This window comes from Eretmochelys imbricata, chromosome 4, assembly GCF_965152235.1.
Source record: "Eretmochelys imbricata isolate rEreImb1 chromosome 4, rEreImb1.hap1, whole genome shotgun sequence".
Lineage (NCBI taxonomy): Eukaryota > Metazoa > Chordata > Testudines > Cheloniidae > Eretmochelys > Eretmochelys imbricata.
The window spans coordinates 101903246-101926445 of record NC_135575.1 but is presented as its reverse complement, the minus strand read 5'-3'; the positions used below and the strand labels follow the sequence as shown (position 1 = coordinate 101926445).

General features: G+C 42.4%; 1 protein-coding gene across 2 annotated transcripts in view; it reads left to right on the top strand.

Moving 5' to 3' along the window:
• Positions 1-23200, top strand: part of TBC1D1 (TBC1 domain family member 1) — a 186881-nt gene that overhangs the window by 93193 nt on the left and 70488 nt on the right. Inside the window, exons 9-11 of one of the 2 annotated variants that reach the window (XM_077815752.1) lie at positions 2161-2247; positions 5581-5819; positions 11152-11291. In XM_077815752.1, the coding sequence (XP_077671878.1) occupies positions 2161-2247; positions 5581-5819; positions 11152-11291 (466 nt within the window). Of the gene's footprint in view, positions 1-2160; positions 2248-5580; positions 5859-11151; positions 11292-23200 lie in introns of both variants that reach the window. The other variant, XM_077815751.1, reaches the window with a different exon arrangement.

Here is a 23200-nt window from a genome sequence, read left to right as displayed (position 1 = left end):
AATACAAAGACCTAATTTACATTAGGAGAGTTTTGCTGGCAAAACCCACTTGTGGACACTGCTATATCAGTGTAAAAGTGCCTGATTGGCATAAGCTATATTGGTATAAGTGCAAGTTGTGGACGGATATGTTGCACCAATAAGATAATGGAGTGGAAAGTGAATTTATAAAATTTGCAGATTACCCCAAGCAGGGAGGGGTTGCGAACACTTTGGAGGACAGGTTTAGAATTCAAAGTGACCTTGACAAATTGGAGAATTGGTCTGAATTCAGCAAGATGAAATTCAGTAAAGTTAAGTGCGAAGTACTACACTGGGGAATAAAAAATTAAATGCACAACTACAAAATGGAGAATAACTGGCTAAGTGATAGTACTGTTCAAAGTGATCTGTGGGTTATAGTGGATCACAAATGGAATGTGAGTCAACAATGTGATGCAGTTGCAAAAAAAGACTTATTATTTTGGGGTGTATTAATGGAAAAGTCATATGTAAGACACGGGAGGCAATTGTCCCACCCTACTTGGCACTGGTGAGGCCTCAGCTGGAGTATTGTGTCCAGTTCCAGGTGCTACACGTTCAGAAATGTGTGGACAAATTGGACAGAGCCCAGAGGAGAGCGACAAAAATAATAAAGGTTTCAGAGTAACAGCCGTGTTAGTCTGTATTTGCAAAAAGAAAAGGAGTACTTGTGGCACCTTAGAGACTAACCAGTTTATTTGAGCATAAGCTTTCGTGAGCATCCGATGAAGTGAGCTGTAGCTCACGAAAGCTTATGCTCAAATAAATTGGTTAGTCTCTAAGGTGCCACAAGTACTCCTTTTCTTTTTTTAAAAATAATAAAAGGTTTAGAAAACCTGACCTATCAGGAAAGGTTAAAAAAAACTGGGCATGTTTAGTCTTGAGAAAAGATGACTGAGGGGGGATCTGATAACCATCTTCAAATATGTTAAGAGGACAGTGATCAATTGTTCTCCATGTCCACTGAAGGTAGGACAAGAAATAATGTGCTTAATCTGCAGCAAAGGAGATTTAAGTTAGATAATAGGGAAAAGTTTCAAACTATCCGGGTAGTTAAGCTCTGTAATAAGCTTCCAAAGGAGACTGTGGAATCCCTTTTGTTGGAGGTTTTTCAGAGCAGGTTGGACAGACACCTGTCAGGGATGGTCTAGGTTTACTTGGTCCTGCTTTAGTGCAGGGTACTAGACTTGATGGCCTCTTGAGGTCCCTTCGAGCTCTGCGTTTCTATGATTCTATGAGTATAACTGCATCTACATTAGGGCTTTTATTGGCATAGCTATGTCAGTAAAAAAAATCACGCCCCTGATCAATATAACTATATTGATAAACCTTAAGTGTAGACCAGGCCTGGGGCAAAAAGGTTAGTAAGATTCAGAAAAAGAATATTAATTATTCATGGTAATGATGATGTCAACAGTTACTCTATTGCAACTGGAATAAAACTTCATACAGGACTTTAACCTTTGTGCTTCAGAACATAAGCCAACTATTAGCTGCCTGTGGTCAAGAGCAGGTTAGCTCCATAGACATACTGTTGCATAACTATCCATTATCAGGTTGCTATGCATTCTTCTGGGTAATCCAAAAGGGCTTCAGTCCAAGGGATTGTACCAAACTCTATGGATTTTCACTCTGACCTAGAGACATGCAAATCAGTATAACAGAGGTGATGTTTGTTGGGAGAGTCTACGTGAGTCCAATGTGCTGATGTAATCTTCAATTCTCTGTACTAGTCAGTTCCTATCTTTGCATTATGATGGAGATAGCCTAATGTGAAAATTCATTTTATGGTCTGAGGGAGGTGCTGTAATAATATTTGTAATTCAAGCACATGATTATTCAAACCCTTTCCACATATATATTTTGTAGGATATGACGCTACCAACAGCAATCCTGGCTGAAAAAAAGAATAATTTGGCCTGCGTGAGTGTATTAATTGCTAGGGTCCTTAAAATATCTGTTGCCTTCCTGAAGGAAGCACCTGTTTCTCATGGAGAGGCAGGTTATTCTTAGGCATTTCAGGAAATTGAATATGATACTGGCAGAATCAGTGATTTAACAGTTCGAGCAAGGATGTTCTGTTGGAATGAAGTTTTTTGTGTTCTAATTCTGATTGCTTCATATACTTTATTTCTAAAGGGTAGTAAAACCAAAGGTTCACTAGAAAATTCTGGAAGTGTGGATTTGGACAGCTCCTTATCCAGTACATTAAGCAGCACAAGTAAAGTAAGTAATCACCATAGTGAGTGAATAAATTGAGAATCTTCTGCTAACCTTTTTTGTAACATTCACAGTTAAAATCATGTGATGTGTTGGTGTAATCAGTCTATTTTAATGTCTTTTATATTTATTATTTTTTCATGAATTCATGACTAAAAAATCTGATAGATTGTGTGGGAAGAAAAACAAAACACCAGACATGAAAAATGTAGCTATACGAGTAATATGATACAATTTGGTGCTAAGAATGTGCTTTTTTTCTACCAAGGGGAACTCTGTTCTTGCATGCTGGCCCACAGGGCAGATACTTATTCCCATGCAGAGCCCACAGAAGTCAATGGTGCTTTGCCCATGATATCAACTTGCAACATAAGGGCCTAAATTCCATCTTCTGTTCACCCCATTGCTGCAGGCAACTTAAAGAAATGTGGGTAACCAACTCAGGTGTGCACTCCACATTAAAATGCATCTGAATCCCCTGAGCAATGGTATGATCATAAACCACATCCTTGGACATGAGACTACCACCCCACACTGGAATCCGTATGGGCTACCGTTAAACAATAACAACCCATACTCAATGGGTTCCACATCCTGAAAGAAATCTTTTCCAAACCCTCTTTTCATGCCTTCAAACAATGCCCCCTCCAAACTTTCCAAGCTAATCGTCAGAAGCAAGCTCCCCACTGACCAGGACTCACCTACTCAAAGCAGCACCAGACCCTCCCATAACAGCAGATGCAAAACCTGTGGACATATCTCCACTGCTACAATGATCAATACTCCCCACAACACATCTTTTAAGATCCATGAGTCTACACATTGCTATCACAACTTGTGGTGTACCTCATCCAGTGCATTAAATGCCCCATTAATCACTATATGGGTGAAACCAGATAATCACTCAGGGCAAGTCTGCAAGAGCAATGGCAAGAACTTTTCTGCTGGCGTAGTTAATCCACCTCCCTGAGAGGCAGTAGCCATGTCGACGGGAGAAGCTCTCCCATCGACCTAGCGCTGTCTACATTGGGAGGTTAGGTCAGTTGGGGGGGTGGGGCGGGGGATGATGAATGTTTAAAACACCTGACCAATATAGTTATACTGATACAGGTCTGTAGTGAAGACCAGACCTAAGCTCTTGAATAAACTCATACAGAAAAATCATAAAAGACAAAAACACCATATCATCCTTAGATGAACACTTTTCACAAAACAAACACTCCATACCTGATCTTTCAGTCCTTGTCCTCGAAGGAAACCTGCACAACACCTTCAGAACATGAGCCTGGGAGCTTAAATTCGTAACTCTGCTAGACACTAAAAATCATTATCTAAATAAAGACAGTGGATGGATGCATCCGGTGAAGTGAGCTGTAGCCCACGAAAGCTTACGCTCAGATAAATTTGTTTGTCTCTAAGGTGCCACAAGTCCTCCTTTTTTTAGTGGATTTATGGTTTATTACAACAATCTGAAACCCTCTAACCCCTCCTTTTTTTGTCCTGTGACTGCACGGGTGTTAATGTGCCACTTCACGTTGAATGGTCTCTCATAATCTGCTAATTACTTGTGCTAAACAATCCGCTCCACCTTGTTTAGCTGTGACACTCAGAGGCTAGGTCTACACCGAACTTTAGTCAGTAAAACTTTAGTCAGTCAGCGGTGTGAAAAAAACACCCCTCTGACTGACAAAAGTTTTACTGACGAAAAGTGCCAGGGTGAAAGGTGCTTTGCCCGCCGACAGAGCTGCTGCTTCTCACTGGGGGTGGTTTTATTTTGTTGGCAGGAGACCTCCGGCAGACAAAGAGCAGCTACACCACATACCTTACAGTGGCACAACTGCTTCGGTAAGGCATGCAGTGTAGACATAGCCTACGTACCTTTCCCAGACCTGAAGAAGAGGTCTGTGTACCTTGAAATCTTGTCTCTTTCGCCAACTGAAGTTGGTCCAATAAAAGATATTACCTCACTCACCTTGTCTCTCTAATAAACCAATTCTGAGTTAATATGTTGAGAGATCATAATGGGATTTCTTATCCTGGCACCTTCTCCAAGAGATGGCAACCTATATCTCCATGTCATTTTCTCTTTTTCAGAAATTTTAGGCTGTCTTTAGGCATTTTGATTATAAATTATCTCTTTCCTGGTGCTAAGAAAAGATGGGGTTAGTGGGCCCAATTTGGGCAATTATTCATTCTCTGAGATTGCAACAATGAAAGAAAATGATGTGTCAGCTTCAGGACTGTTGATTCCAGTGTGGTGATTAGTTAACACCACTGAAAGTAAATGCAACTTTTTGGATTTCAGTGGGAGTTGTACATTCAAAAGGACTGTAGAATTAAACTTCTAAATGTAAAGAATTTATATATTGATGGTATGGTTTGAGATTCTAGTAAAATAAGTTAAATATGAAGCAGAGAGGAAGGATGGTCTTGTGGTATGGCCACTGACCAGTCAGGAGACCTATGGTCAGTTGTTGGTTCTGCCATACGCTTCCTATGTGACCTTTAATAAGTCCTGACTTGAGTGGGCCACAGTTCCACTCTTAGTGTGCCTGTGCCTCAGTTCTCCATTACAGATCTGTTGTGAAGATAAATTCATTATTTGTGAGGAGCTCAGATACAATGGGTATAGGGTCAATATGAGTACCTACATAGACTCATGCATCTGCATTTGTAATCATGAATGATTTTTTTAAAAGAAAAAGATCTAATAAAAAAGTGCAGTTTTATGTTAAATCTTTAATGTAAATGGATTCTGTGTAGTCTGAAATGCTTCCTTTTACATTGCAGCTTTTGTGACAATAACATACCATATATTCATTTGTCCCTTTCTTGTCTCAGGTTTTCCTCTTCAAAGTGTTGAGGATAACTACTATTCAGCCTTTTTTTCCCTCTATAAAGCATAGATATAACAGCATGTGGCTGCCTTGCTGATTAGTAATGAAACATTAAAGGTTAGGTCATTGTGTGAGATACCATGGCCTAAATATTCAAACTATAGTGTCTAAAGTTAGGTATCTAAATAAGAGTTGCCTGACTTGGAGAGTTGTTGAGCTTCCATCAGCATATTGGGAGATGCAGGTTCTCAACACCTTTTGAAAAGCTCAGCCACTCTTTTATGGGTGCCTAAATTTAGGCAGGAAAGCTTGTAAGTGTTGGCCTGTATTTATTTTCAGGAAATGTTCAGCTGGGATTAAAAGTAGTCTTCTTTAGAAATAAATGCCTTTGTAGCAGGAAGGAGATTTGTTTATGGTGTCAAAAAATAGACCTGGGATAGAGAACCTCAAATTATTATTTATAAATCATATTTTACATGGATGAATATTTTTATATTGCTAGGAACCATCTGTGTGTGAAAAAGAAGGCCCACTTCCTCCAGAGACTCCTGCCAAGACCAATGGATCTGTGGGAGATCTCTCCAGTGACCCAGTTAGTCACCCCATCGAACAGCCTGATAAATTACCTCAGCAAGGGTTTCGCCGGCGAGCAAACACATTGAGTCACTTGCCTATTGAATGCCAGGAATCTTTGGAACCAGTCGAAACATCACCATCTATTCTACAAAGGAAACTTATGAGGTATCATTCAGTGAGCACAGAGACTCCTCACAAGCGAAAGTAAGACTCATTTTAAAAGCAGGATATTGTTTGATAGATATTTGGGGCAAATTATGGGATGTTCATTGCATACCAGGTATGTTCATTTAGCAAAAGAGAAACATAGCGCTTAGTGTTAGAGCAGTGTGTCGTCCGCTTAAAACATGTTATGTTTAAGAGCGCCTTTTCCACTCATTTGGTATTGTTCAAGGAGGGAGACGAAACATGAAACTTGCAATTCCACAGTAAGTGTCAGAAAGCCATTTTACTACACAAGCATGATATAAGTGGATGATGAGAAGTTAGTTTGCCTGTGCAAATCAATGTGAAATAGTTCTTGCTGGGTGTATCTGAGAGCAGTCTAAATAAATGCTGGCTTTGTGGTACCACTCTATTTCATATTTATGAAGAGGAATCCTGTTTAAAAAAATGATAAAATTCTCTAATTGATGTCAGAGGACAGACTCCTGTCCAGTTTTAACCAGCCAGTGCAATAAAAGGAATTCTTGATTCAGCTGCAAAGTTTCACTAACAAAAATAAATTGTTAATAGTCTTCATGCTAACGCTCTTCAGATGTCCTTCTTTAAAGGCTTGCTTATCATCCGTGAAATCTGACTAAGCTTTATGGGACTTCCCCTCCATCACCCCTCTCCCTCCTCCCTCTCTGGCTTTTTCCAGTTACTGTGGAAACATTTTTTTCTGCAGACTTCTGTTTCTCTGCCAAAACTGCTGGTATACACAAGCTAGACAGTAGTAAATCTGTCTCTGTGCTGGCTCACTTTTCCTTGCAGAAGGTAGGGTGATAAAGGTAAATGCTTGAGATAGATGATGACAGTCAAAAAAGAGAATTGTGATATTTAAAAGGAAACATAACCTGAGTTCCCTTTTTGTCCCTTCTTTGAACCTTTTTGTTCCTTAAATGCTAAATGGCTTTTGTGGTGCAATTTAGTACTTGTTGGTTTAACTTTACAAGTGCCTCCTTAAAACTTTCTACTTGCTTCTGCTTTCTCAGTTCATTCCTATTTTACTGTGGGACTATAGCTAAAAGTTGAATATATGTTTAATTTCCTTTGCCATTCCTGTTTTGGTCCCATCCTAGGACTTCAGTGGGAGCAACTCAGGGCACTTAATCCTCAAAGGATTGGGCCCTTAGTGGTATACTATGGCAAGCTAGTAAGAGCAATAAGTACATGATGTAGGGAAAATGGAGCTCTCAGAAAAATGTGTAGTAGGATAAAATTTTCAAAAGTGCCCAAGGGACTTAGGACCAAATCCCAATAACTTTCAATGAGATTTAGATTCAAGGAGATTTAGATTCCTAAATTACTTAGATTCCTTTGAAAAGTCTTACCCCTGATTCACAGGTAGTTTCCAAAGTACATGTAGACACTATCCTGCAAGATGCTGAGCATTTTGGCCCCAATGCAGTGAAGCACTTGAACATGTGTATAAATTTATGCATGCAAGTAGTTCCATTGATTTCACTGAGATTACTCAGGTATTTAAATTTAGGTATGTGCTTAAGTATCCTGCTGAATCAGGTCCTGTAAGCAAACACTTCTGTACTTTGCTGGATTAGGTTATAGTGCTCGGTGCCTTTCAGAGAGAACTGTAAATCAGAAATTTATGTAATGGTTATCTGGCAGTAGTAGGACATTTTAAAATGAGGCTAGATAAGCAATCTCATTTCATTTTTCTCTGTTTCTGAGATTTGTTCTCTCTCTCTTTCTTACCTCATCCCTCCCACATGGCTGGAATCTCACTGTTCAGTTTGAGCACATCTGTTGGCGAGTCTGAAAGCTGTTCTGGTCAATCTTCAGCTCCCTCTCCTCTAGCTCGTCTTAATCCCTCAGCCTCTTCACCCACTTTTTTAAAATATCTAAAGCATAATTCAAGCAGAGAACAATGTGGGCACATTGCACAAAAGAGGTGAGATAGCAGATGTATATAGTTTGGAGAGTGTTTGTTTTATTGTACCATAAACACACAACACTGCATTATCCTCACTCACTATGTGCACAGTGACTGAATAACAACAACAACAACAACAACAATAATAATAATAATAATAATAATGAATAATTATTATTAATAAAAAGCTGCCAGAGGAGGTGTGTTTACATGAGGGGAAAATAAACTCCTCTCCTAACATTTTGTACCATTGCATTTTATCATAGGGCACTTGATCTAATTTTTCATTTTGACTGAATGAAATTATTTCAGGTGCTCTCACACACAGCTGATATGTTGGGGTCAGTTGCTCTTGTGATGCATCAGAAAACAGCGCTGGTTAAACTCTGCCAGAGGCTTAGATGCCAAGAACTCTCACACCCTCTCTGTTTCTCCAGAATTTTTCAGTTTCACTCTACCCTGTTCAAAGTAACGCTGATACAGGTCCCTGCTTCTTTGTGATTGAAAAGGAGAGAGGGAGAAAGTGACTCACTAAGAGTTGGAAATTTGACCAGGTGAAGAGAGTAATAAAAGTCTGACTTGTGGAGAGTCATTCAGCACCATCAAGTGATAGTTTGATATTCTTGCCCTTATAGCAAAAGCATTTGTGGAGAGGAAAGTTACAGACAGGGCTACTCACTCTGCCTTTCCACCTTATGGTGAGAAGACCAGCTGCTCCCTAAAACTAGAGATGGGTGCAGTTTTAAAATAAAGATAAATAAAAATAAGATAAAGTGCAATTTTAATCAACCTGAAACTGTTTGTGACTTTGATGTGAATTCACCAAATAGTTTCAGTCAAACATTTTTTCTTTTGGGCCTAAGCACCATTCACAAAACAGGAAGAGATGGGGAAGAGGTGTCGCCATGGCCTCCCTTAGAACTTTTATCACAGTGGCTAGGGCCTGCACTTGGAATATAGGAGACCAGGGTTCAATTCCCCCCTTTGCCTGTCGTGGAAAAGAGTTTTGTTCTTGTGTCTCCAACATTGCAGAAGAGCATCCTAGCCATTGGGTTATGGAATATTCTGGTGTTGGGGATCTCAATCTCATGCTGAATCTGTTCCACTATGTATAAATAATTCGCCATTGGACTAGGGTCATGAACTTGGGTCTCCTACCTTCTCAGCGAGCATTCTAACCACCAGACTATAGAATAATTCTTTCTAGCTCAGTGACTATTCAAGTGTTTTATATAAAGTGGAACAGCTTCAACAAGAGAGACTTACAAAGACCCATACAGAATAACCCACCCCCAGTAGTGTATTTTGGTATGATTTCTTAGTTCTCAGCGATGTTACCTTTTAGTTACCACACACCAGATGACTTTATCAGCTTCCATTCCACACAGAAATTGTCATTAACTCAGCTGCTCTTGTTAAACCACTACCCATTAATGTTCCTCTGAGTGCTGTAGGAGCTTCATGTAGGAAGTTTAGGAGACAAAGGGTGGGAACAAGAGTTATATTTGCTGAAATGCTTCTAGTGAGATTTGATTGGTTCTTCTACCTGTCACACAAGAGTAACAAACCCAAGCAATCAGATGCTGAAAATTCTACTGTCGTGTGAAAGTTACTCTGGTAGTGTGTAGGCACTTTTGCATAGTCACCTTATTCAGTGGCTGCCCTCCCTCCCCATACCAGTTACAGAAGTGTCAACTTCTTCCCACCCCTCCAAAAATGTGGGACACTCGAACATGTACCTACCAATTTTAGCAGTTGTTTGGCTATAGAATAGCCATGAATTCTTATTGGATTAAATAAATGTGGTTGAAACATGGGTGATGAATCCTTGACCATAGCAGATAATTAATTTATTAAAATGTATTAATACTGGAATAGTTAGGTGACTCAAATACGATTTCAGAGTAGAACTTGTTACACAGTTTTATTTTTCTTGGTATTCATGCCTGAAAGTATTTTTGTTTTGGAGCTTGCACTGTGTATTTTTTTTTATTCTGCATACTTACACTTGCTCATTCTAAACTGCACTTTTCCCAACTGCACTCTCAGCACCTCCTACCGTACTGCACTACGGAAAAAGCTTCCTTCTTCCTCCTCTGTGCCAAATTTCTTAAAATTTCTGGCTCCTGTAGATGAAAATAACACCTCTGACTTTAGGAGAGCAAAAAGGTAGGGTTCTGTCTTTAAGCCTGGAGGTAAAACTGTATCATTCAAAGGATTCTTTGTTTTAATTTTGAGAGCACTTTATGCATTTGTAGAAATTAATAATGGATCATTCACTTGCATGTAATAGATGAAGTAAGCTAAATGAGGATGCCATCAAAGGTCGGGAGGTTACCATGGTTTCTATAATGACTGTGGATCTGCTGTCCATTTCTGAACCCAGATGTTGTGATAATACAACTTTAATTCCCACTATCTGACTGCTCCTGCCCAAAGGGGCATATCCATATTACCAGTTCACCGTTAAGAAAATACAGTGTACATCCCACACTACAGCAATGTTCTCAGGATGGAATGAGCCTACTGAGATGGTTTCTGGCCTAGAAAATCAATTACCACCAGTGCTCTTTGAAGCTTATTTGTCCCTTTCAGCATTCAACACAATCCCACAAGACACTCAATCCGTGGTAGTTGAAAAGAAAAATAAAGAATGGGCTGAGTTCCTAAAAGAGGTAACAGTGGGATTTTTAAATGGACAGATATCATTGTTGTTCATTATTTAATTCTGAATTTTAACAAAACGCTCTATGTGAAGCCTATCAATTAGACCAAAGGAATAGAAGCCAGAATTCCTGGGGACTATTCTTAGCTCTGTGACTGATTTTTATAGTGTGACTTCGAGAAAGTCACTTAACTTCCAAGTTCCTCAGTTTATATATATATATATGAAAAAGAAGAACGATATGCACCTAATTCACAGGGAGTTGAGAGTTTTAATGTTTATAGAGCTCCTTGAGATCTACTAATTAAAGGCATTAGAGAAATGAAAAGTGCTGTTAACAAATAATGTAAAGGTTTGTTAGTGTGTACACGCACTGTTTTCACCGTTTTGTATGTACACCTGCTACACATTGTGTGTATTTAGGTATTTATCACAAAATAAATTGTAAAATGTTGACAGTAAGTTCATTAAATCTTGGAAGGCAAACTCAGCACAAAGCCAGATGCCCAATCACTAACTTGAGTGATACATATGACCTTGTGCAGGCCTGCAGCAATGGGGTGAATTTCACCCATTTAACACATGGAGGCTGACCCAGCATGTATGGGGGACACAGCCTTCCTTCCCTGATAGCTTTGGTTTTTATGTCCATTGAAACCTAACACTTCAGTGTCATTAGACGACTTTTGTGTCTGTCATAACTTATTCATAAGCCATTCTGTATTCTGTAATTTTAGTGACTATGAGTCTAAACAAAGCCAGCTGGATGTTGGCAATGACACCCCTGTAAGGACTCGCCGGCATTCATGGAGACAACAGATATTCCTTCGAGTGGCAACTCCACAGAAAGGATGTGATTCTCCCAGCCGATATGATGGTAAGATCCATATCTGACTGCACGCAAACAGCCCCAAGTGACCGCTGAAGTACTAATCTCCTGTACCTATGTTTGCTCAGTAGGGTGGTGACAATTTAAATAGCTTGAGGAGAACTACCTGTATTAATTTTTGGTTGCTATTTAATCAGCTGCCAGGTGGCTCATTTTTATTGTCAGTTTCCTAACTGCTTTTGTGTCATAGCATGGCTTACCCAGCTAAGGAGTTTTTATTTTTCAACTATAGGTTATAGCTACAATAATATCTGTGACTGCATTACACCAGCTAGCTAAAGAAAAATGGGGACAGAGGATGGGGCATACCTTGTTATACCTATTTCCTTTAATTAATTCTATGAAAATAATTGTTTTCTCAGTGATGCCTTTTAGTGCAGAGTGTGGATCACTATGTATCATCAGAAGAAACTACAGTATCACTATGTATTGGCATTTTGGTCATAGAACTGAGCTCTCAAAAGCAAAATTCACATCTACCTGGTGCAAAGGGTTGTAACATTTCTGATCACAGTGGAGTTGCATCTGCTTAAAACTGGACTGAATTTAGCTCCAACTGTGTACCCTCAGTCCATAACATTTGCCTTCTTTTAACCTTCATCTTAAATAGTGATTTCTTATCTCTCTCCTCTTAATTTCTTCCTTTAATTCCTTTAAGGAATCTCAACCGATTTTTAATGGACTTTTTAAAAAAATAGAATATGGTTGTGGGAAGGGCTGAAAATAAAAAACTCTCTCAGAGAGTAGCTAGTGAATTTTTGCCTACCTCTAATTAGGTGGTGTTCATTACTGTGAATTTCTTAAATCATTTTTAGAAATCTTATAGGGAGTTTCCATAAGGCACATCAAGAACATTGAAAAGGGAGTCTTGTCCCACAAGGCTTATATTATTTTGGAACTAAAAGTTGAACAAGCAAAAATGAAACTGAAGACCATTGTCTATAGAGTCAGGATTTCTTACTTCCAAATGTTAATGCAACATGCAAGAGCAAGAGGAGCCCACAAATAGCATAAAGGGGTTTATATACCTCCTTTGTAATTTTACAGATTTGCTGTACGTTTTTTCTCTAAAGCATCACCCCAAAGCTCACTACTTTCAGTTCCAAGTGCTAAGCACAATTCTTCAACCTGGTCTTCTGTAATAGAAATCTAGCGCTTCATAACAAACAAAGACGAATCCTTGCACCTTTTTCCCTGCTGGAAAGAGCAGAGGAATGGGAAAGTCACCATACATGACAGATACCAATCACACCACTTAATTCATCTCTCACAAGTGCTCAGATACCATGGTGAGGGCACAGTATAAGAGCCTGAGTAGAATAGGGATATAGAGTGCTGCTTAAATTGAGCTATGCAGTGAATCTGCCAAGTTTTGCAAGTTTGACATCCTTGACAGAAATAGTTTTACACATGATTTCAAAGCTCTCCTTTGAAAAAAAGAAATACCACCTAGATTGCCTATTCTAGCTCTTCCTCTGGAGCTTGGCAGTGCACTGCAGCTGCAACATCCTGTTTTAACAATCTGCAGCTGGATAAACAGAGTAACTGCAGAAATAAGGGAAGCTAAGATGTGAGCAGTAGGTATTAGTTAGGGGAACTATTTACATGATTTGGTCACTTTTCCCCCTTTTCTGTGTAATATATGTGAATTTCTTTCTCTTCCCCCATGTATATATCTATTTATGAATAGAAACCAGAGTGTTAAACTCATTCATTTTAGCTTACTATTCACTTTTTCTACTTTGAATTTCATACTAATGTAAGATATTTACCTCTTGTGCATTTCTCACTCCCAAGTGTTTATCATGATGGACAATTAGGACTAGCTTAGTATATGCACAACTGCTCTACCTTATCTTGACTTCTTTTAAAAGAACTTTTTAACTTCAGCAGCAGACAAATTGGTTGACACTATAGTAAATAACAGAATTATAAGACACAAAGATAAACATGATATGTTGGGAAGGAGTCGACATGGCTTTGGTAAAGGGAAATAATGCCTCACTAATTTGAATTCTTTGAGGATGTCAACAAGCATATGGACAAGGGTGATTCAGTTGATACAGGGTACTTGGATTTTCAGAAAACCTTTGACGAGGGCAAACATTAAAGGCTCTTACGTAAAGTAAGCAGTACTCCTGGGGAAATTCTGCACCACTGTGCAATGCAGAATTTTGCAGAAATTAATGGTTTTTTGCACATAATTTCCTTTCCCCCCACAGAAATGGGCTCCAGTGCTGCTGGTCGCCACTAGGGGTCAGCTGGGTTCTGGGAGGGAGGGGGCTAGTGTCTGGGCTGGGGGGACCATGGCTGGGTTCTGGGAAGGAGGGGGGCTGGTGTTTGGGCTGGGGGGGCCCATGGCTAGGCTTGAGGGGAGGGGATTTGGGTGTATTGGCTGTGGGGGGCCCTGTGGGTGGACTCGGAGGGAGGGGTTGTGGGTGGCTGGCCCCCCGGCTGGGCTCGGGGGTGGAGGAGGGTGCAGAGAACTGGGTTGGTCATAGGTGTTTCTTTAACACTCTACTCCTGGGGGAATTCTTGTGTGTGTCTGTGTTTTTAGAGAGACACATGCTGACAGGTATTTTGAAATAAATTACCAAAATGAAACTGGCATGATTATGTAGTATCATTTTGACAAATAACATTTGCAGAATTTTAAAATATTCTGTGCAAAAATTTTAATTTTTTGGTGCAGAATTTTTAATTTTTGGTGCAGAATTCCCCAGGAGTAAAGCAGTCATCGGATAAGAGGGAAGATCCCCTCATGGATCAGTAATTGGGTAAAAGATAGGGAATAAAGGTTAGGAATAAATGGACAATTTTCACAGTGGAGAGAGGTAAATAGTGGTGTCCCCAAAGGATCTGTACTGAGTCCAATGCTGTTCAACATATTCGTAAATCATCTGGAAAAAGGGGTAAACAGCAGGGTGACAAAGTTTGCAGACAATAACAAATTACTCAAGATAGTCAAGTCCAAGATGGTCAACTCTCTCAACTCTGACTGTGAAGAGTTACAAAGGGATCTCACAAAACTGGATGACTGAGCAACGAAATGACAGATGAAATTCAATGTTGATAAATGCAGAGTAATGCACATTGGAAAACATAATCCCAACTCTACATACAAAATGAGGGGTCTAAATTAGCTTTTACCACTCAAGAAAGAGATCTTGGAGTCCTTGTAGCAAGTTCTCTGAAAACATCTGCTCAATGTGCAGCTGCAGTCAAAAAAGTTAACAGAATGTTAGGAACCATTGGGAAAGGGATAGCTAATAAGATAGAAAATATCATAATGCCACTATATAAATGCATAGCACACCCCCATCTTGAATGCTATGGGCAGTTCTGGTCACCCCATCTCTAAAAAAGATATATTAGAACTGTAAAAAGTACAGGGAAGGGCAATAAAAATGATTAGGGGTATGGAACTGCTTTCAAATGAGGAGAGATTATAAAAGACTGGGACTCTTCCATTTAGAAAAGAGACAACTAAGAGGGGGAATAGGATAGAGGTCTATAAAATCATGAATGATGTGGAAAAAGTGAATAAGGAAGTGTTATTTGTCACTTCACATAACAAAAGAACCAGGGTCACCCAATGAAATGAATAGGCAGCTGATTTAAAACAAAGAAAAGGAAGTATTTCTTCACACAGCACACAACGCGCTGTGGAACTTGTTGCCAGGGGATATTGTGAAGGCCAAAAGTATAACTGAGTTCAAAGAAGAATTAGATAAGTTCATAAAAGATAGGTCCATCAATGGCTATAGCCAAGATGGTCAGGGATGCAACCATATGTTCTGGTAGTCCCTAAACCTCTGACTGCCAGATGCTGGGAGTGGATGACAGAGGGTGGATCACTTGATAATGGCACTCTTCTTTCATTCCCACTGAAGCATTTATCAGTGGGCACTGTAGAAGACAGGATACTGGGCTAGATGGATCATTGGTCTGACCGAGTCTGGCCCTTCTTATGTTCCCCTGAATCCAGCTGAATCCAAGGCAGCTGAGCAAGTGTACTGCCTTCATGTGGTGCCCCTGTCAGTAGCTAAAGTAGATGACACGCGAAATTGGAGCTCAAGTTCTCACTGTGAAATGTGAAAGACAAATCTGGCCACTCACAACTAAGCAACATGGTTTGAATCATAAACTGTAGAAGACATTTAATTGGATTTGGTCAGATAATGAATAGATTTATGAAAATCATCATAGGTTTATGAACATTCTACTAAATTGCAAAATGTATCAAGCAGATGATTTGTTAGAATTTATTTGCTCAGCTCTATCTAGCATATATATATATGTAGCTATAAATAGACACCCTAACACAGTGGTTCCCAGACTGGGGTTCTTGAACCCCTGGGGGTTTGCAAAATGTTACAGGGGGTTCCCGGGAAAAAATTCCCTAATGGCGGCCAGAGGTGTCCCTCGAGGACCCTGGGCAGCACCGGGCCAGCAGCCTGGAGCCCCTGGACTTCCAAAAGCTAAGCAGATCAAAGCAAGCATATCTATCACATTGAGGAGCTTTCAACTTCAAGACTCCTTATAAGAAATGGAAAGGGAGCTGGATATTTTTTGCTTGTTTTTAAAATTAAAGAGGTAGCTAGTATTGTTTTTAAAAATTATTATGAAGAACAAGTTTAAGCTTTGTTGTAATCTGCGTTGTTTGCCTGGACTGCTCAAAACCTGAATGCTTGTGTAGGAGGAACTCTTTGAGTTGGCTTCTTAAATACCTTCATACTGTTTCACATCTGATACTCCTTGATGAAACATAGGAGCCTTGTCTTATAACGGGCTTATTCAAAGTGATACAAGCTACGAAAGTGAGATCTTGGAAGAGTGTTGCCATTTTCATAATGTAATAAAAATACTGTAATGATAAATAATTAGTAATAAATAGTATGTAATAAGCATGTCATTAAAACAAATTTTATATTTCCAAGATCACTGCTTTTATAATATATACTCAAGTAAAGGAGAAAATCCCTGGAAACATTCATTTTTAGGAGGGGGTTTGTGAGACTGACATTTTAGTGAAAAGGGTTCACAGGTTGTTAAAGTTTGGGAACCACTGCCCTAACGTAAGGAAGTACTTCTTCATACAATGCACAATCTACCTGTGGAACTCATTGCCATGGGATGTTGTGAAGGCCAAAAGTATAACTGGGTTAAAAAAAGAATTAGATAAGTTCATTTGAGGATAGGTCCATAAATGGCTATTAGCCAAGATGGTCAGGGATGCAACCCCATGCTCTGGGTGTCCGTAAACCTCTGACTGCCAGAAGCTGGGACTGGATGATGGCATGGATCACTCTGTAATTGCCCTGTTCTTTTCTTTTCTTTCCCTCTGAAGCATCTGGTACCAGCCACTGTTGGAAGACAGGATACTGGGCTAGATGGACCATTGGTCCAACTCTCTATTGCCATTCTTACGTTCTTATAATATTTTGCACAATTCGTACCTGGATAGTTTTCATGCAATAATAGGGTAATAAACTTTCCTGCTTCATGCTGTAAATTGATTGCAGCAGTTCTGTGACAATGCACTGCATAGGGGATGTGGCCAATGGAAAGGTAGTGTAGCCAGAATGCTTCTGCACTCTAGGAATAGCTAGCTGCCTGAACGGCCTCATAATCTGGGGTAGTGGAAGACAAGCTTGCCCAGACCTGAGAATCAGGTCAGTAGAATTTCAAAAGGATAAAACCAACCATCTTCTATAGAAATTACTCTTAAATCTATAGTGTGCAAAAGGTGATTGTCCTTCCTATAGAAGTTCTAAAACAGCCTGAAGAACTGAATATAGCACTTTATACTTGCTGTGTACCAGCTATATGTTGTTTTTAAAAAATATTATGGAAAAGAGTGAGTTCTCTATTAAACTTCATAAGATAAATTGGGAGTGGGTGTAAATGTCACAAACCGTGGACCCTTTCAAGCTTTACATCTCTAGATCAAAAAATAAAAATAGGCAGATCTAGATAGGAGTGACACTTATTTGAGTAGTCTTGTACAAGCAAATGACCCAGTGAAAGACTTGTTAAAATGAATGTTCTGTTGGCGGCTGCTAGATATACTGCCTTGTTAAGCACCTAATAAAACTATAGTAAATAATAATTAACATAAAGTAGGAAGAACTTATATCTACATCCAGACTTTGGGTGTGATCTTCTAAGATGCTGAGTAGCGTGAGATAAAGGTTTTTTTGACAAATAGATTTTTTTGGTTGAAAAATGCATTTGCCTGTGCTCTGAAAATGGATACAGCCACTAATTAAGAAGATGAAAATATATTAGATACTTTCCTACAACATAGCTTGTTTCAAGTAACAAATCAAAGGCATGTTACTGGGAAGTTTCTGTATGATGAGCGTTGGTTTCATTGGGAGACTCAGCTAGGCTATGAAAACTACAAGAATAGTTCTTCGAGTGATTGCTCATGTGTATTCCACAGTAGGTGTGCGTCCTCGCCGCGTGCACCGGTGCTGGAAGCTTTTTCCCCAGCAGTACCCGTAGGGGGAGCACTGCTGCACGCCCTGGAGTGGCGCCTCCATGACGTGGTATAAGGGGAGCTGCGCGCTCCCCCCACCCTCAGTTCCTTCTTGCCGCCAGTGAAGGTGAGTCGGAACTACTCTGCTCCAGCTTAGCTGTAGCTCGTCCCCAGAACTTTTCCGTTCACTTAGTGCTAGTACGTGTTGTTAGTTAGTTCTTTCAGTCAGTTCAGTTAGCTAGAGTACCCAGGCCGGGGCATGCCCCGGGCTTCAAGTTGTGTGGCACTTTCAGGCATTCTATGCCAAGAAATGACCTGCACGCAGATTGCCTACATTGTTTGAGTGAGACTCACATCAGCAACCGCTGTAAGATTTGTAGATCTTTTAAACCCTGAACAAAAAGGGAAAGAGACATTAGACTCCAGGCCATTCTCATGGAGTCAGTGCTGAACCCGGCTCTGGCGCACTGCGCCGATTCGGCTCCCGGCACCGCAACTTTGGTACGTGGTGACCCTTCGGTGCCTTCCACTAGCCTGCACCGCTCCCCATCTACGGGACACAAGAAGCCGAGGAAAGGCCCGTCATCGCGAGAAAGTAGGGGCAGAGGCTAGACCCATGTCGGGCAGCCCTCGTTCTCCTCCGGCCCCTAGGCCTCCGACTCATGTTGAGCAGAGTAGCCTGGCCGCGTTGGGTCAGGCCTCTCCGGATGTCGAGAGGCCTTGCAAGCGGCTTGAGACGTCATGACCATGCCGGTACCGGGGGTGCCGCAGGTGTCAGGCCCACGCTCCAGAGGCAAACCACCGCTGGGCTCCCCACAATCACCCCCAGCTCAGCGCAGGTCTTGGTCAGGAGACCGCTCCCGACCCCGCTTGCCAACCAGCGATCGTTTGGGATGCAGTCCTCGTGCATCGCCGTCAACGCCTGCTAGACTGTCTGGTTGGGTGCCGTCCAAATGGGGCTCCCGGCACCGCTCCACACTGCGGAGCAATTACCGATGTGACCGAGAAAGGAATTGCAGATGGTCACCAAGTTGTCGGGGCTACCACAGTCACTCACGGCACAGGCGCCATTGCTGCTCCCAGTCAGACTCCTGCTCTCGCTCCCTGCTGAGACACCGCCCCGCAGCTCGAGGTGTTGATTGACGGCACCGCACCGTCGAAGGTCTGTGTGTCAGAGCAGATTGCGGAGCAGCAGCTGTGAACGGTACTGTGTTGGGGTTGCGGTCCCGTGGATAGCTGACCTGGAGAACTTGGACCACTTTGCCAAGTAGGCTCGGCGTGTGGACGGCTGCCGACTTTCTAGGAGGACTCCGAGCAGGTTCGAGACCCTGAAAGGGCTAATCGCCTCGGTCTCAAAATTCCCTGTGACAATGGCCAGGGTGTGCCTACAGCTCCTGGGCCACATGTCAGCCCTGTGATTGCCTCCCTTCGGTGATGGTCCTCCCCAAGCAACATGTCTCGGCCCCGTCACTGGACCTAGTGTCCAACGCGTCAGACCTGGGTTGGGGGGCCCATATGGGGTCTGTTCAGACCCAAGGGCTGTGGTCGACCATGGAGTTGTCCCTCCACATAAACGTCAGGGAGCTCAGGGCGGTATGCCTGGCGTGTGTGGCTTTCTGTTCACACTTACAGGGCAAGATAATCAGGGTCCTCACAGACAACACGGCCTTGATGTGCTACATCAACAGGCAAGGCCGGACCTGGTCCTCGGCCCTCTGCCAAGAAGCCCTCAGGCTGTGGGACTTCTGAATAGCCCATGACATCTCCCTGAGGGCCTTCCACCTGCTGGGAGCCCACAACACGCGGGCCGATCGTTTGAGCAGGGATTTTTTCTCTCAGCACAAGTGGTCTCTCCACTCAGAGATGGCTCACCAGACCTTCCGAGCATGGAGAATTCCCCAGGTGGACCTGTTTATGACGAAGCAGAACAAGCTTTGCCCCCGGTTCTGCTCCAGGGGGGGTTTGGGATGGAGTGCTATCTCAGATGCCTTCCTCCTGCTGTGGTCAGGCCAGTTTCTCTATGCGTTCCCCCCCGTTCCCTCTCATCAGCAAGGTCCTAGAGAAGGTAAAGTTAGACAAGGCACGGGTCATCTTAATCGCCCTGGCAGCATTGGTACGGGACCCTCATGAGCTTAGTGGTGGCCCCGCCATGGCCGTTGCCTCTCCGCCTGGACTTGCTCTCCCAGAACCGAGGCCGTCTCCTCCACCCCAATTTAGAGACTCTCCACCTCATGGCGTGGCTGCTCAATGGCTAGGCGGGGAGGAGCAGGCGTGTTCAGAAGGGGTCCAACGTGTCCTCCTGGAAAGTCAGCGGCCATCCACACGCCGAGCCTACTTGGCAAAGTGGTCCAGGTTCTCCAGGTGGGCTGTCGAGCGGGCTGTTTCCTTGATGGCTGCCCCAATTCAGCTTATCCTGGATTACCTCCTCCACCTTAGGACCGAGGGCCTGGCCCCCTCCTCAGTCAGGGTGCACCTGGCGGCCATATCGGCCTTCCATCCACCGGTGCAAGGTCGTATGGTGTTCTCCCATACTTTGACCAGACGGTTCCTCAAGGGATTGGACAGTCTTTTCCCATATGTTAGGTCCCCTGTCCCACAGAGGGATCTAAACTTGGTGGTGTTCTGTCTTACGGGACCCCCACTTCACACCTCTGGCCACGTGCTCCTGGTTTCATCTTTCATGGAAGGTGACCTTCCTGGTTGCCATCACGTCGGCCAGGCGGGTATCGGAGCTCAGGACTCTGACCTCTGGACCCCCTTACAGTTTTTCACAAGGATAAGGTCCAGCTCCGCCCACACCCCGCGTTCCTCCCTAAGGTGGTCTCTGCCTTTCACATGAGCCAGGACATCTTCCTGCCTGTCCTCTGCCCCAAGCCTCATGTGTCCAAGGAGGAACGCCTCCTCCACATGCTCGATTTGCGTAGGGCGCTGACTTTCTACCTGGAACGGACTAAGACATTCAGGAAGTCTTCGCAACTATTTATTGCTTCGGCTTAGTGCATGAAGGGGCGGTTGATCTCCACCCAGCGCCTCTCTCGCTGGATCACCTCATGCATCCGCACCTGTTACAATCTGGCAGGAGTTCCTCCCCGCCACCAATCATGAAGGCACACTCGACACGGGCACAGGCCTCGTCAGCTGCCTTCGTGGCCCATGTCCCAATTCAGGACATATGTAGGGCCTGCCTGGTCCTCTGTTCACACATTCACCTTGCACTATGCGATTGTCTCCCAAACCAGGGACGACACCGGGTTTGGTAGGGCTGTCCTCCATCCCAGGAATCTGTGAACGCCTACCCACCTCCAACAGATATAGCTTGGAATCACCTACTGTGGAATACACATGAGCAATCACTCAAAGAAGAAAAGACAGTCACCTTTTTCCGTAACTGGTATTCTTCGAGATGTGTTGCTCATGTCTGTTCCACATCCCGCCTTCCTTCCCCTCTGTCGGAGTTGTCCGGCAAGAAGGAACCGAGGGTTGGGGGAGCGCGCAGCTCCCCTTGTACCGCGCCATGGAGGCACCACTCCAGGGGGGTGCAACGGAGCTCCCCCTACGGGTACTGCTAAGGGAAAAACTTCCAGCACTGGTGCACGTGGCAAGCATGCACACCTGCTGTGGAATAGACATGAGCAACATATCTTGAAGAACACCAGTTATGGAAAAAGGTAACTGTCTTTTTTGCGGTCTGGAGATTTTTTCCATGTTGCAGAATTGGCTTATGGTTGTGTGGGTTTTATCACCATCAACCCAGCATCCAGGAGGTCTGGTTTTGGGATTTAAATTACAATTGTTGAAATGTTGGCAGGTTCCAGTGCAGTTGGTGGGTTACAAAGTGTCAGATTTGAGGCCCTGTAATCCAGTGTGCCAGCATGGCGAGGCATGGTGAGAGGGTTTGCCTCTGACTATCATACAAATTGTGACACTCCCCCTCCCACAATCACTCTCGTGTTGAGGAAGGGAACATGATGGGGCTTTAGCTTCCATTCAGGGTCTTAGGACAGGTGTGAGAGTGTAGAGGTGACAGGGCCTTCACACTCACCCTCAGGTTGGGATATTGGTGCCCATTGAGAATTGCACTGAACCAATCCAGACAGGCAGTTCAGCTTGGCTACCCCAATTACGTAAAGGTTTTCCAATAAAGTTGCAGCTTCTGCATTGAAATATGCTATGGGGTCTGTGTCTCACTGTTTGTTTCTGTCCACATCAATGTCTTTTGCTATTGTTCACAATCACAAGAACAATCCTGGTGAGTTAGTCTTGTGAAAAATGTGTCCATGAAGCCCTCTTTAATTTCCTTTCTTTTTCTGGTCATCCAGTCTGAGCAGCAACATTGCCATGTGACTGTTCCCCAGTCGTACACCAAAAACACTCTAAGACATAGTTTGTGGACATGGTGTTTGTAAAGTGTTAGAACAGTTTCAAAAAACAAATTAATACAAAAACATTTGTTTATGGATAAGAGAGCAAAATATGTTGAATAAATTTATTGTGAATAGTTGTAGTCTTTTGAACACTAGATGGTGGTGTTTCTCGTGCTAGAACAGTTGAGAGTTCATATTAAATTTGTATGCTACTGTTTTGTTTTCTCTGTCTTTCTGGTGTTGTGTTCCTAGTGGAAAATGTAGCTTCTGATCTTAGTCCTTTGGTGCATTATGACTTGCTACAGTATTTCTTCTGAGAGCAGAATAATCTGGTTCTTCATTAAGTTCTAATCTTTGTCTGTTTCTAGGGAATGACTAAATCCTCAAAAGAAACATCACAAACAATCCTTTGCAAATGTCCAAAAACTTTTAGAATTCCTGGATTTGTAAGTTATGCTTCTCTGAGCCCCAACTTGCAGTCAGATTCACACTGACTGTCCTTGCACCTGTATGGAGCCTCATTGATTGTGCTCAGAAACTGTATGTGTAAGGGTCTGCTACTCTGGATCTAATTTCAGGTGTGGGGGCCTTACTTTGCTAGTTAGCCCTCTTTCTTAAATGGCTGAAAAGATTAAATTCTGGTGCAGCGGTATATTTTCATAGTTTTATTTCCAGTTTCAATTCTTGATTCAGAACATAATTTTTCAGAATTTATCATAATGGCTTCATATTCACATAATACATCAAAAATTCTTAGTAGAGATTAACATAAAAATAAAATATCAGGTTGAAATAGACGTGTATATAATCTCCTGGAATAAATGGTGGGGAAACAATCCATTTTTTGTACTGAAAGTATCTTGCTGGCAGCCGTGAGTGGTGTTTTGGGCCTGGTCTACACTAGGCAGGGGGATCGATCTAAGATACGCAACTTCAGCTGTGAGAATAGCGTAGCTGAAGTTGACGTATCTTAGATCGATTTAGAATCACTTAGTTCGCGTCCTCGCGGCACAGGATCGACGGCCGCTGCTCCCCCGTCGACTCCACTT